At 52.6% G+C, this 15,331-nt stretch overlaps 1 protein-coding gene and 1 pseudogene across 1 annotated transcript in view; one reads left to right on the top strand and one right to left on the bottom strand.

Annotated features, from left to right (window-relative positions):
• The window catches only part of ITPR3 (inositol 1,4,5-trisphosphate receptor type 3), a 67,550-nt gene that overhangs the window by 43,411 nt on the left and 8,808 nt on the right, over positions 1-15,331 (bottom strand). Inside the window, exon 3 of the mRNA XM_059077988.2 lies at positions 8,996-9,066. Within this exon, the coding sequence (XP_058933971.2) occupies positions 8,996-9,066 (71 nt within the window). The remainder of the gene's footprint in view (positions 1-8,995; positions 9,067-15,331) is intronic.
• LOC131764581 (ubiquitin carboxyl-terminal hydrolase MINDY-1 pseudogene) lies at positions 622-1,552 on the top strand (annotated as a pseudogene).

Raw genomic sequence — 15,331 nt, 5'->3', positions numbered from 1 at the left:
GTGCCTCCACAATCAGCAGTGCTCCCACAGCAGAAACACAGGAAGACGGTTGTGCTGGGAACCTGGACAGGGGCCCCCGGGGGAGCAGATCACAGAGACGGGGCCCTGCTTCATGCCTCCTTTATATATATGTCACATAATGCTTGTTGATCCCACTCCTGGGCTTATATCAGGAGAAAACTCTTAATTTGAAAAGATACATGCACCCCAGTGTTCATAGCAGCACTATTTACAATAGCCAGGATGTGGAAGCAATCTAAATGTCCATCAACAGATGAATGGATAAAGAAGATGTGGTATATATACACAATGGAATATTACTCAGCCATAAAAAAGAATGAAATAATGCCGTTTGAAGCAACATCGATGGACCTAGAGATTATCATATTAAGTGAAGTAAGTCAGAGAGAGAAAGACAAATACCATATGATACCACTTACATATGGAATCTAAAAAAATGACATAAATGAACTTATTTACAAAACAGAAAGAGACTCACAGACACAGAAAACAAACTTACGGTTACCAAAGGGGATGGCGGGGGGTTGGGGGAAGAGATAAATTAGGAGTTTGGGATGAACATATACACACGACTATATATAAAATAGATAAATAGAAGCCGCCACCTCAGAAGGAAGGGATCACATCAGATGAGGTCATGGCCCATCTTGGAGACTGCCTTCTGTCCATCAAGCCCCAGGAGAAGTCAGAAGGACTTCAGCTTAATTTTCAGCAGAATGTGGACAATGCAATGACAGTGCTGCCTAAACTGGCCACAGGTCTGGATGTCAGTGTGCTATTCACAGGTGTCTCTGATTTTGAGTATACACCTGAGTGCAGTGTCTTTGACCTACTAGGCATACCTCTGTACCATGGCTGGCTTGTTGATCTACAGAGTCCTGAGGCTGTGAGTGCAGTTGGGAAACTGAGTTACAACCATCTGGTAGAGAAGATCATCACCTGCAAGCACTCCAGTGACACCAACCTCGTGACAGAAGGCCTGACTGCAGAGCAGTTCCTGGAGACCACCGCCGCACAGCCGACCTACCATGGTCTGTGTGAGCTAACAACAGCTGCCAAGGAGGGCGAACTTAGCATCTTTTTCCAGAACAACCAGTTTAGCCCTATGACGAACCACAGGGGTCACTTGTACCTACTGGTCACCGACCAGGGCTTTCTACAGGAGGAGCAAGTGGTGTGGGAGAGCCTGAACAACGTGGACGGAGACAGCTGTTTCTGTGACTCTGACTTTCACCTAAGTCACTCCCTGGGCAAGGGACCTGGAGGAGAAGGTGGGAGTGGCTCCCCAGAAAAGCAACAGCAGGTGGACCAGGACTACCTGATCACCTTTTCCCTGCAGCAGCAGCAGCCGTCGCGAGGCACACTGGGTCTTAGCGACCTGGAGCTGGCCCAGCAACTTCAGCAAGAGGCGTACCAACAGCACCAAGCAGCTCAGCCCGTGTCAGCATGGGCCCTGTCTCCGCAGGGGAGAGGAGCCGCATTTGGATGCCCGCAAAGGCCGAAGCAAGAGTCTGACTGTGTCCTCCTGTAGCCCCGCTCAGTTCCAGGCTGCCTTGCCTGCACTTTCAGAGGTTGGGGCTATTTTGCTTGCTCCCCAGCTCAACTTGAGATATGCAGGGTAACTTATTTATGGAATGTTGGGGATCAAAGCAGGCAGTAAATGCCAAGGTCAGACTTGGTGACGTCTTTGCCCTCACGTGCTGCCTCCTCTTCCTCCCAACCACCCCGGGCAACATTGGGGTCGGTGGGGTGAGGATTTCTGATTCCCAACTCCCCTTCCCCAGAATAGTCACATTAATATACAGACTCAGGCTCCAGGGTGAGGTCCCTATCTAGAACACATCTCCCCTACTTTCTGCTCCTGCAGGCTCACCCATATCCAGCCATCTATTTGTTTCAGGGTTTAATTTGGGTTTCTATCTCCATTATTTGTAATGCCTTCCTAGGGGTTTGGAAATAAAACTTCTTTTCTGAGAAAAAAATAAAAAATAAAATAGATAAATAACAAGGACCTACTGTATAGCACAGGGAACTATATTCAATATCTTGTAATAACCTATAACGTGAAAGAATCTGAAAAAGAATATATATATATACACACACACGCACGCACGCACATTATGTGTAACTGAATCACTGTGCTGTATACCTGGAACTAACACAACATTGTAAATTAACTATACTTCAATTTTTAAAAATGGTTTAAAAAAAAGAAGAGAAACACAAGTCCAAAAAAAATGCTTGTTGAATGAATAAATGATCTGAGCCCTCTAAAATGTTTGTGGCCCACCCCTATGAGCAAAGCACATCTCCATGCTTTTACTCTGCTGTGCTCTTTGTCCAAAGGCGGCCCTGTCCAAAACCCAAGAGGGGCCAGAACCTTCCTTCTCACCAAACTGTGGGGCAGAAGGGCAGAGAGGAGAGAGGGTGAAAGGGTAGCCAGGAGACCGGCCAACGCAGGACCAGCGGCAGCAAAGGCCAAGAGAAAAGTCTAGGTCCAGGGGGGTGTCCTACCGTAAGGACTGTGTGTGCTGGGGGGAATGCACCTGTGGGTGCGGGGGCACAGGGCTGGTGAGGCTGCAGACAAGAGGATATTCCTTTATCAAAGTCAGCTGACATTCCCCGAAACTAAGGTATGCAATACTCCAAAACTCAATACCATTGCACAGAATCATCGGGGGCAGGGGAAGATTTAAAAAATACAAACTCTCAGCTCCCCCATAGATCTTGGTAGGGGGCAAGGCCTGCAGATATGCATCGTGAAAGACACACCCCACCCCCACCCCCGATCCCAAATGGTTCTGCTGCCCAACCAAGGTTGCAAAGCACTAGCAGGGGATTCGAGACAAGAACAGAGCACAGGGAATAGTTATCCAGCCACAATTACACATAAACTCTGTATAAATCATGTAAACATCTGTTTCTAATCTTTAACATTTAGACTCAACTTATAGAACGCCGAAGACTCCATTGCGGTTATAGAAGAGAATGCAAAGCTTACTCAGTCTTAATGTAAAACTATAAGGGCACGTGGTTGGTGGAAGGCAGACGTAAGGCAGAGCACTGCAGGAGTTGACAAGATGAGAAATTAAGGTGTGACTATGATACTTGGGTTAATAAAGGTGACCACGGAGAAGTTGCAACAGCAACAGCATGCTGCTGGGGGCAGGGGGAGGGGAGAAAGTGGAGGGATGGGCCGAGAGAGAAACTCCCCCGGAATAAGCAAAACCTGGGGTAGCAAGCAGAAGAAACGATGAAAAGAGTGAATGGTTTTGCTTTCTCTTATTACAGTGTTGGACAAGGAGCAAGACAAAAGATCGGAGCCACAGTTGTCCCCTCCCTTGGACACAGCAATCTCCCCACAGGTCCTTCATTCCAAGAGCACAGCTGCATTTGTACAAAATGACAAGGGACAAGGGTCTTCACTGCACTGTTGGGAATGATAAAGATTAGAAACAGCCCACGTGCCCATCAGAGGGGACTCGTTAAATAAATTACGATGGAGCCACATGAAGGACAGCTATGGAGCTGTGAGAGAGGGGGGGGTGGTCAGAAACCCTGACACAGGCTGCAATCCAGGTAAACCTTGAAGCCATTATGCTAAGTGACATAAGCCACAAAAGGACAAACAAGGTACGATTCTGCTCACGCGAGGTACTTAAGACTAGTCAGATTCATATAGACGGAAAGTTGGACGGTGGTTGGGGTGAGGAATGGGTCGGGAATGGGGAGTTATTATTTAATGGATATAGAGCTTCAGTTTTACAAGAGGAAAAGCAGTTCTATGGATGGACGGCGGTGATGGCTGATGAGACTGTGCTTAATGCCACTGACCTGTACACTTAAAAGTGGTGAAGATGGTAAACTTCACGTGGCTATTCACCACAGTTGAAAAAAAATATTTTTGAAATGCTTAAAACTATGTAAACCATAGGAACACTGTTATCACAGTTGTCCAGGATATGGACAAAAATGAGTTTTTAAGTGAAAAAAAGAGAGAGTTCAAGACCTCTATATACTAATATAGAAAGATCTCCAGTAGGATCTATCCACAGTAAGACTCATAAAGTAAAAACAGCAAAGAACAGAACAGTGCATATAGAATGCTACCCCAGTGTAAGAAAATCGGGGAAGTCTGAACATATGTTTGCAGTTGCATTAGGACCACGGGAGGATGCGTAACAAACTAAAGAAAGTGGTTACCTGGAGGGACAACAATGGAGGTGGGAGAGGGCCGTGGGAGCAGATTCTCCATGGATGTTTGCACAACATTTTGAGGTGTAACCGGAAGAATAAACTACCTAGTCTGATTCTCCAGTAGGGTTGTCCCTGGAGACGGGGACAGGAGGTGAGGAGGGTGGGATGGGATGCTCCCATCTGGATCCTAGAGCCTGTATTTGTATTACTTTTATAAAGAGGAAAAAGAAAAGATGAAGAACAAGATTTTAAGTGGCCCATAAACATATGAAAAGATGTCTCACTAGTAGTCAGAGGAATGCAAATTAAAACCACAGTGAGGGGCTTCCCTGGTGGCGCAGTGGTTAAGAATCCGCCTGCCAATGCAGGGGACACGGGTTCAAGCCCTGGTCTGGGAAGATCCCACATGCCACGGAGCAACAAAGCCCGTGCGCCACAACTTCTGAGCCTGCACTCTAGAGCCTGTGAGCCACAACTACTGAAGCCCGCGCGCCTAGAGCCCGTGCTCCACAGCAAGAGAAGCCACTGCGATGAGAAGCCCACGCACCACAACAAATAGTAGCCCCCACTTGCCGCAACTACAGAAAGCTTGTGCACAGCAACGGAAGACCCAACACAGCCAAAAATAAATAAATTAAAATAGGATCTTCCCTGGTGGCGCAGTAGTTTGAAAATCTGCCTGCCAATGCAGGGGACACGGGTTCGAGCCCTGGTCTGGGAGGATCCCACATGCCGTGGAGCTACTAGGCCCGTGAGCCACAACTACTGAGCCTGCACGTCTGGAGCTTGTGCTCCGCAACAAGAGAGGCTGTGACAGTGAGAGGCCCGCATACCGCGATGAAGAGTGGCCCTCGCTTGCCGCAACTAGAGAAAGCCCTCGCACAGAAACGAAGACCCAATACAGCCAAAAATAAATAAATAAATTTATTTTAAAATATAAATAAATTAATTAATTAAAATAAATAAATGAATTTTTTAAAAAACCACAGTGAGATGGCATTTCACACCCAGTGGGCTGGAAGACACTTAAATGGGATAAAATGAAGTGTAGCCAGGATAGGGGTGAAGCAAGGGCACCCCCAACCCATGCACGCACAGTCTGGCAGGGGTGAACTGGGGCAAGGGGTGGGGGTAAACACTCACAGCCCCCACGGAAGGCAGCAGGGCCGTTCCTAGCAAGACAGGAGAGATGCCTCTCCCCCAGGTCACCCTCCCTTGGAACACACCCAAGAAACTCTTCGCCGCGAGCCCAGGGAGACATACGTGTAGAGGGTGCTCACTGCAGCATTGTTGGCAATTGCCATAAACTGCAAATGAGATAAACATCCATCAACGGGGGAACCAATAAAAGGATTGTAGTTTACTCACTCAGTGGAATATTACATAGCAATTAAACAGATGAACTACAGCCCCGCGGGTCAATACAGATAAGTCTCAGAAACAGTGCAGAGGACTTCCCTGGTGGCACAGTGGTCAAGAATCTGCCTGCCAGTGCAGGGGACACGGGTTCAAGCCCTGGCCCGGGAAGATCCCACATGCCGCAGAGCAACTAAGCCCACGCGCCACAACTACTGAGCCTGTGCTCTAGAGCCCGTGAGCCACAAAATGCTGAGACCATGTGCCACAACTACTGAAGCCCACGTGCCCAGAGCCACCTCTCTGCAACAAGAGAAGCCACCAATGAAAAAAGTGCAGAAAGATTTGTACAGAAGGCTACCTTCAACATACAGGGTTGGAAAAATGGAAAAGAATACCCTATATAATTCATCATAGAAATATCTCTACGTATTAAAGCAAAAGCATAAAAACAGGCCCTTGAATGAGGCATACCAATTTCTGAGAGTGTCTGCCTCTGGGGAGGGGGAAGAGAAAGAGGTCAGGGAAAGACACAGGGGGCTTTGGCTACATGCATAAGATGCTATCTCTTTAACAATGAAAAAGACCTGAAATAAACACAGGAAAAAGGATTTGAGAGAGCTCAGTAGTGGGTGCATGGGTGGGTGTTAACTTTCTCCTTACTTTTTCATTTTAGTACTTGAAGCAGATCTTAATAAAAGTAACAATAAACCGGGCTTGGAAGATGGGCAGGTAGAGGAGAGGCATGAGGCTGGGGGTGGAGGGCACCCAGCGTGCAAGCACAGGGAGCTCCCCTCATCAGTCCCCTCCCCGCACCTGCGGCCCACTATGTGGGTAAGTGACTGCTACACATTTCGTGGGGTTGCCTTAGCCAGGGATGTGAGCACTGAGCTTCCCAGGTGGACGGGGACGTGCATCCTTCTGAAATGGGTCTCCCGCACCCATGCTACGGGAGGGGACCTGCCCAGACCCAGCCCGGCCAGGAGAGCAGGACTCTGAACAGCCATAACCCAAGACCCCTACAACAAAGCAGAGGTCAGGGAGGCTGGGCTGGTGTGGGGTGCCCTACACATTGGGGCACTGGCAGCCTGGGCCTCCCAGGGCCCCGCAAACTCTGGAAAAAATTCCCTGAACATGTCAGGGCTTGGGATGGCCTTGGAAGGTGCAGGAGCTGAAACCACAAACAGGGAGCTAACCAGAGGCTGATGGAAGCAGGGCGGGGGCTTCACGGGCTTGGCCAACCCAGCCTCGGGGCCTCCGGGGTCAGCAGGTGAAGGAGGTATGAGCCGTGCAGGAAGAAAGGGAGACACAACAGTGCCCAGCCAAGGCCGGGCCCACCCCAGGGTGGCCTCAGGACACCTTGGCCATCTCTGATGAGCTCTGACCAAGTTCTAAAATGCCTGCCATGGTCCCCATGCCCTTGCTGGGACCACCCTCCAGGGCGGGGCTGTTTGCAGGAGAAACATGGAATGATGAGAACCGGGCTCCAGGGTTGGAGGCCAAGCTCAACCTTTCTTCTCTGGGCTTCAACCTCAAAGCTGAAGAGGTTGGAGTCTGTGTCTCTTGTCCCAGGTTCTCACGCTCCAACTCACTCGCCAGCCAAGGGGCTGCACGGAGACCTGGTTCTGTCCCAGAAGGTGGGCTCTTCTCAGGTCCACACTGGGCCACAGGGGGTGGAGAGGGGCCTCTGCCCGCCTCACCAAGACACCCAGGCCAGGCCAGGAGCAGGGTGGGTGGGGAGGAGGCTGGAGGCTGAGCCCCTCTGGCATCTATCTCCTGGAGCTGGTGGGGCCCAGCACAGCCTCAGGGACCACGGAGCAGCCCCTGACGCTGGGGTGGGCCCTGCTCACGGGCTTTGGGAAAATAAAGAGGAAGAGAAAGGAGGGAGTGGGAGGAGGACAAGAAATCAAAGGAGCACTTGTTCTGCTAAGTAGCTGTTTTGTTGTCAAAAATTGGCCCCAAACTCTGTCTACCAGAACTCGAGGGCAAATATTCCTCTGCCACACCCACCTCCATGTCACCACCGATCACGCCACACGGCTGACTGCACACACTGAGACACACCACCCACCTTCTCCTTTCAGCCCCGGTCCCCTCCCTGCCCTGGCACAGCCCAGCCTCGGGACCTCAACCACTCTCTTCCGTTCTAAGTTCTTCCCAAGAATTCACCCAAAACCCTCAGCTAGAGCAGAAATCAAAGCTCTCCTATTTCTGGTTCCAGGAAAGTGCCAGGCCCCCCCACCCCACTCTACCCACTCTCCACTTCACGACCCAGGGGCAGCTAACGGTCGGAGCTGTACCTCCAAGCAGGCAGCCCACACAACCCCCCGAAACCCCCATCTTTACCCAGAGCATGGCTAATAAATATGAGGAAAAGCAGTAGGCCTGGTGTGGCTAGAGGGAACAAGGGAGGGCCAGGGGTAGGGGATGAGGTAAGAGGCAGTGTGGCCAGATGGGGCAGGACACAGGGGTCTGCGGTGGTGCGGAAGGTCCAGTGCCAGAGGCGGGCCCCACAGAGCCAGGCACGTCCTGACCTAAGACCCGACTCAGAGGCACACGATGAAAGCAGAACAGTAGATGTGGGGCCCCCCCTGCAGCCTGGGAGGAGCCCTTCTATCTCCTCCACACCCCGACAGAGAGGCAAGGCCCCCAGCCGACAGAGAACGCCAAGGATGCCACAGGACTGTCGTAAACCCCACTCCCCTCCCTCAACCGCATCCCTCTCGAGGACAATCCCAGCTGATCTCTCCCCAGAGAAGCAGCCACGTGGGCAGCCAAGGTGGCACGGCCTGGCGTGTTCCTGCCCGCTCCCAACCTGCCCACCACGCCCAGGCTTCCTCTGCCTGTCTGTCTCAGCCTCACAGGTAATCACCACAATGACACCTTCCGGCGCAGTGACAGCAGGATATCATTTCATCCTCACAAGGGCCTCCGGCCTGTGGGGCGGGGCTGAGGCGCCCACTGACCTCGGAGGACACAGAGAGGGCAGGCACTTGCCTGGGGACCATAGGCTCCACCCCCCTCACCATGCGGCACAGAGAAGGGCTCCCACCCTGGGCCTCCTCACACCTGAGGAGATTCTCTTTTCCTCCCCTGTTCCCTCAGAAAACGCCCAGTCACACAGACAAAGAAAGCCTTGTGGGTGGTGGGGAGGTCAGGGGAGAACGGGCCCCCAGCCAGAAGTGGGTGTGCCCCTGAAAAGTGGGGTGTGGCCCCCGGAAAATGAAGGCAGAGGCCGTGCTGCCGAGATGGCATCGTTCAAGCCGATGGGGGTTCCACAGACAGCAGTGTGAGGGGGGCTGTGGGCGGCACCTTGCCTAACCCGCCCACTGGGCCCCTGGGTTGAATGGGTTCTGTCCGAGGTCCAGGACTCAGCAGCCAGGAAGGGGAGGGGAGTTAGTGGGGGGAGCAGAGGTCTCACCTCGGAACTTCTTAGGAGGGTTGTCCAGGTCCCCAGCCGCGGGCTCCACGACACAGCGGTCATCCACCAACCTGGGGGACAAGGCAGCTGGGTCAGCAGAAGGAAGACACCCACCTTCCCGGGCGTCCCTCCCTCAGGGCAGGGGGTTCCAGGGCACCAGGGAGGCCTCCAAAGAAACCTCTCAAGGGATGGAGTGGGAGGCTGGGGTTCAAAGATATAAGCTTTTCTATATAGAATATGGATAAACAACAAGGTCCTACTGTATAGCACAGAGAACTATATTCAGTATCCTGTGATAAACCATAGTGGAAGAGAATATGAAAAAAGAAAGAATGTATATGTATGTATAACTGAATCATTTTGCTGTACAGCACAAATTAACGTAACATTGTAAATCAACTATACTTCAATTTAAAAAACAAAACAAAAAGCAAAGAAACTTCTCCATCACTGACAACCCCCTGCCATCAGGTCATCCCCTTTCCTGGCACCACTGTTAAAAGGTGACGGGGCTTCCCTGGTGGCGCAGTGGTTGAGAGTCCGCCTGCCGATGCAGGGGACACGGGTTCGTGCCCCGGTCCGGGAAGATCCCACATGCCACGGAGCAGCTGGGCCCGTGAGCCATGGCCGCGGAGCCTGCGCGTCCGGAGCCTGTGCTCTGCAACGGGAGAGGCCACAGCAGTGAGAGGCCCGCGTACCACACACAAAAAAAAATCAATAAGAAAAAAGGTGACGTCTCCTGGGTGGGGATGGGGGAGACCCCACAAAAGGCTCAGAGACACACCCAGCCCACCCCCGACCCCCAGCTGGAGCTGTCCCATGGGAATCTGCTACCAGTCTGGGCTGTCACACACTGTGGATATAACTCCTGTCATAGCCCTGAGACCCTGCCCAGACCTGAAAAGGCAGCAGGTGATGGAGGAGGAAGAGAGAAAGGGACCGAGAGACAGAGACACAGAGAGAAAGGGAGAGACAGAAAAGACAGAGTCAGAAAGATAAACAGGATAAGAAACAGAAGCAGAGAGAGACTAGACACAGACGAACAGATGAGAGAAGCTTATGAGACACCAAACTACGGGGACAGGCCTCCGGGTCTCAAAGACAGGACACTGAACCTTGCACCTTGCCGACCTCAGTCAGGCCCATTTCATACTCTCTGCTTTGGTCACCCTTGGGCTTGAAACTCCTCCCTTCCAGCCATGGCTGAGGTTAATCCTGAGTCTCTGGAGGACACCCACTCATCCATCCATCCACCTATTCCTGCATTTAACATTCTTCAGTGCCACCCCAGCCTCTAGGATGAAGTGATGATGATGACCCACCCTTTCAGAGGCCAACTCTATGTCAGCACTTCACAACCACTTCCTCTGAATTCTCACCAACTTCCCTCAAGGGGCTAGTCATGAGCACCATTTTACAGAGGAGGAAACTCGGTTTGAACATTAAATAATTTGTCTGAAGCCACAGAGCTAATTCCAAAGCCTCCTTCCACACCTCCCCTCCTTGGATTGGCCAACAAGGCCTTTTGTGATCTGACCTCTACCCACTCCCTAGCTAGCCTCACAACCTCCTTGCCCCAGCTGTGCTAAACCTCCGGTTGATCCCAAGGTCCCTGGAGCTCTCATCTCTACAGAGGTGGTCCCAGCAGCATGAGGGGGGCGGGGGTTGCTGTGGGGGACCTCTCTGTGACGGGGAGAGGAGGGGAGAGGGCAGCTTGCTGCGAGGACTCACTTGGTCCCCTTACCCGTCCCCGGACTCTAGTTCAGTCCTTAGCCCTCTCCCCTTCTCCATCAGCACTGACCCTTGGTCATCTCGGACACAAGCATTGGTTCAAAGCACCATTTATACATTCACTGATGACTCCCACCTCCACCTCTGCCATCTCTCTTCCCCCAAACTCCAGATTCGTAGATCTAACTGCCCACTCCACGTCTGCACTTGGATGTCCACAGGCATCGCAAACTCAGCACGTTACAAGCTGAGCTCCTGCTCTTCTTGAAGTCCTCCCCATCTCAGCTGATCCATCCTCCCCAGTTGCTTGGGCCAAAAACCTTGGCTCAATCCTTGGTCCTCTCTTCTACTCGCCCTTCAAACCTAGTCTGTGAGGAAACCCTGTGGGCTTTCTCTTCAAAATATGTATGGCATCTGACTTTAAAATATGACACAAATGAACCTATCTACGAAACAAAAACAGACTCACAGATATAGAGAACAGACATGGTTGCCGGTGGAGGGCATGGAGGAGGGATGGACTGGGAGTTGGGGACTAGCAGATGCAAACTAGTATATATAGGATGGATAAACAACAAGGTCCTACTGTATAGCACAGGGAACTCTATTCAATATCCTGTAATAAACCATAATGGAAAAAAATAGGAAAAAGAATATATATATATAACTGAGTCACTTTATTGTACAGCAGAAATTAACACAACATTGTAAATCAACTATACTTCAATAAAATTTTTTTAAATATATACATACGATGGGACTTTCCTGGTGGTCCAGTGGTATAGAGTCTGCCTTACAATGCAGGGGACGCGGACTCAATCCCTGGTCAGGGAACTCAGATCCCAGATGCCGCGGGGCAACTAAGCCTGCACGCCACAACTACTGAGCTCTCGCGCCTCAACTAGAGAGGACAAACTACAGAGCCCAGGAGCCCTGGAGCCTGAACGCCACAACTAGATAGGAGCCCGTGCGCCACAACGAGGAGCCCGCATGCCGCAGCTAGGACCCGACGCAGCCAAAAATTTAAAATTAATTAATTTAATTTAATAAGTTTTTAAAAATATATATGTTTGGAATCTGACCTCTCTTCATCATGCCACCACCACCACCCTGTCTAGGCCCCCACCAGCTCTCACCTTGATGTAACTGCCTCCCCATTAGTCTCCTGGCCCCCCCTCTCATCTCCCTACAGCCTGTTCCCCACTTAGCAGCAAACGGATCCCTTTAAAAGGTCAGTCAAATCAGGGCAGTTCTCTGCTCAGAACCCTCCAGAACCACCCATCTCAGAGAACCACCTACCCAAGAACTCACAATGGCCTGAAAGACCCCACATGATATACCACCTTACCTCTCAGACCTCATCTCCTCCCCAGGCCCCTGGCCCACTCTGCTCCAGCCCACAGCCCTCCTCCAGGATCCTCAAACATTCCAGGAGATTTGACCCTGGCTTCTCCCTCTGCCTGGAACTCTCTGCCCCAGACACCCTCCTGACTCCCTCTCTCACCTCCTTCAGATCTCGCCTCAAATGACCCATTCCCATGGACACCCTCCCTCCCTATCCTTTTAAAAACTGTAAACTGTTCTCTCCCACACTTCTCATCTTCCTCTCTGTTCTCCATATCACCACCCAGCCTGCTATATATTTTATTTATTTTGGTTCCTATCCTCCGCAACCTGAGATGGAAGATTCAGGAGGACAGGGATGTGTCTGTTCCGCTTCCTCCTGTATCCTCAGCATCTGGACCACCTGCCTGGCGCGGAGCGGGCACACACGACATACATATTGAGTGAATTAATCATTTTACTAGCTGCTGTGGGAAGTCCACAAGAAGCAAAAGATAAGATCCCTAAGAGAGTTTAAAATCTCATCAGGAAGACAAGTCACATACTCAGAAGAGTTCATGATATAAGGAATATGCATTGGTGCCAATCTGTGGATTTCCTCCAGGGAAGGGAGAGGTCAGAGCTTGGCCAATCAGACAAGGTGTGAAAGAAGAAGCAGAAGCTGTGCAAAGCCTTGAATAATTCATAGAATTTCCTATAAGAATTAGTGAATCAGATTAGCTGGTTGTCTCTTGGCAAAGCCCTGAGGGGAGGAGACACTGGATGGGTAAGTTTTGGTAGGGAAGGGGAGGAAGCCTCGGCCAGGGCCTGGCACCTGGCACTGCTGGGGGTGCTGGACAGCCATAGGGCATCATGGAAGTTGGTGCAACTGAGGAGAGGCTGGCGTAGTCCCCACAGCCGCCATCTTGGCCAGTGCACAAGGCCCTGTGTAGGCCACCTCCCCAGAGACTCCCTGCCTGAGGAAAACCCATCCTCACCCCAGACCCCTCCATCCCTCCCCTGGGTCACAAGTGCAGGAAAAAGACATGCAAAAGTGGATGCCTGGCGTGCTTTTCCTAATCCCTCTGGCACAAATCTGCCTGGTCATTATGTGGATGTCCTGTCCCCGCCCACTCTGGCACAGCTTCTGAAACCCTGCTGTCTCCAACTCAGCCCCTCCCCAGTGCCCAGTGGTTTACAAAGCAGGGCACTGCTTTGGGAGCACAAGCTGAAGCCACTTAGAAAAGGGGAGGGTCTGGTCAGGAGGGGAGCATGGCCTCCAGGACGAGAATTTCAAGCAAGGTTGGGAAGGAAAACATCCCAGACCTGCAGCCAAGAGGGGACAGGAATGGTAAGAACAGAGAAGCAAGCCATGTAGACGGTTGGGGAAAAAAAAAAAAAAAAAAAAGGCAGGGGGCTCCCGCAAGGTATCAGGAAAACAAGGTCAGGAAGATGGGACTTTCAGAACTTCCTCCTGGATCCAACATCCCACCCCCTCCCTCCTCCAAGTGTGGGTTCTGGATGAGCAAAATCAACTTCCCTGGGAACTTCCTGTACCCCTCCCCTGCAACCTCTAAGGCATGGCACCTCGTCCTCCCCATCATTTCATTTCCTAGCTGTAGCTTAGGGCAGCCCTCCACCAAGTCCGTAGGCAAAGAAGGCAGCCAGCAGCAGGATGTTTAGAGAGTCCCAAAATGTCCCCAAGCGCCCCCTCACAAGCCTCCCCTCCATTCCTCTGAACCTACTCCTTAGGACTGAGGCATCCCAAGAAGGTGCTATTGGGCGGGAGGGGATGGGAGGAGTGTCCCGTGAAGCCATTAACAGATAAGCAGGAAAGCCCTTATCAGATGGGCTGCAAGGGCTGGGACGGCAGACAGGTAAGTTTTGATGGAGGAGGAGCCTCAGAGGGCGCGGCCGGGACTTCTGTCCCTCTGGGTAGAGGGAGCGGCAGCGAGGTGGTCGCCGAGCGCCCCGCCCCCTCCCCTCCGAAACCCCGCCCCGGCCCGCAGAGACCCAGAGACCCAGCTGACGCGCAGAGGCCGCAGGGCGCTTTCTGCCCGCCCGAGCCCCGCCCCCGCCGAGAAGCGAAACTCGCCTTCCAGTGTGTGGCCGTCGCCCCAACCGCGTCGTCCCGGCCTGCCTCCGACTGCAAACCGCTGCCAGGACGCTGGGCCTATGCCAGGAGCTCCCGGGGGCGGTGGGAGGCGGGCGCGAGGGGCTGGGCGCGGGACGAGCCACCAGCGCCCGCGCTTTCCTCCCCCGCCCGGGAGCCCGCGGAAGGCGGCTCCGGGGGACCCCTTCCCACTTGGTGGCACCTACATCCCGGGCCGTAGCTCCCCCGTTCTCCCTCATGGTGGGGGTATCTGTGTGGATTGGTGTCCGGCTTCCGATGCGCACCTGGCGCTGTAACCTGAGCCGGGTTCTCCTGGGAGAAGTTGCCGCGTCGCTTCACTGTCCCCCTCCCCTCCTGAGCGCGTCCATCTCCGCCCAAGGTCCAGGGAAGGGCCTACTCCCTCGCCCCGCCAGCCCTCTGATCTCTCTGTCCCCCCCTCCACGCCTCTGCACATGCAGAAGCCCCCTCCGAGTCCTGCCATCTTCAAGGCCACGCTTAGGCTCCCGCAGAGCTCCCTGCCCGTTTCCACCACATGAGGCATCGCCCCTTAACTAGAGGCACCCCAGCCAAGATCATCTTAGAAAAACCGACGCTCCGATGTGTAGAACACTTAATTTATAAATTACACCCGATACCTCATTCCATTCTTACCACAGTCCAGTGTGACGTTCACTGAGTTAAAGGGACCACCTGGGCCACACAGCTGGTCAGTTGATGGCACCTATACAATCTAGGTCTCCATCCGTTCAACAAAATCTTACTGCAAAGGGATTATGTGCTGGGAGTGGCCCCCACCCTCTGGAAGCTCACGTCCACCATGCTGTGTGCTGTGAGGACAGGAGCCAAGGCCTTCACCTGTGCAATCCACCCCCAACCCACCCCCAGCCCAGTGGACACTCAGGAGCCCTGAGGACAGTCTGCTGTAAGCCTTCTATCCATTGGGTGACACAAGATGAGTCTGAGCCTGCACTGTGCAGGGCCCAATAGGGCATCAGTAGAGTGGGCAAGGGTGAGGGGTAGTAGGGGTAGGGAGGGTCGAGCAGGAAGCCTGTGGGCAGGCCTGCCCTGGACCCTCTGAGCAGGAGCTGGTGGACATCTCTGCTCTAGAAGGATGGGGAGAAGGGCGCTCTCCCTGAAATGCCCCTGGGGTCTGCACCCCAAGACCTTGG

This window comes from Kogia breviceps, chromosome 10, assembly GCF_026419965.1.
Source record: "Kogia breviceps isolate mKogBre1 chromosome 10, mKogBre1 haplotype 1, whole genome shotgun sequence".
Classification (NCBI taxonomy): domain Eukaryota; kingdom Metazoa; phylum Chordata; class Mammalia; order Artiodactyla; family Physeteridae; genus Kogia; species Kogia breviceps.
The sequence above is the reverse complement of the archived record's forward strand: the minus strand, read 5'-3'. Positions and strand labels throughout refer to the sequence as shown.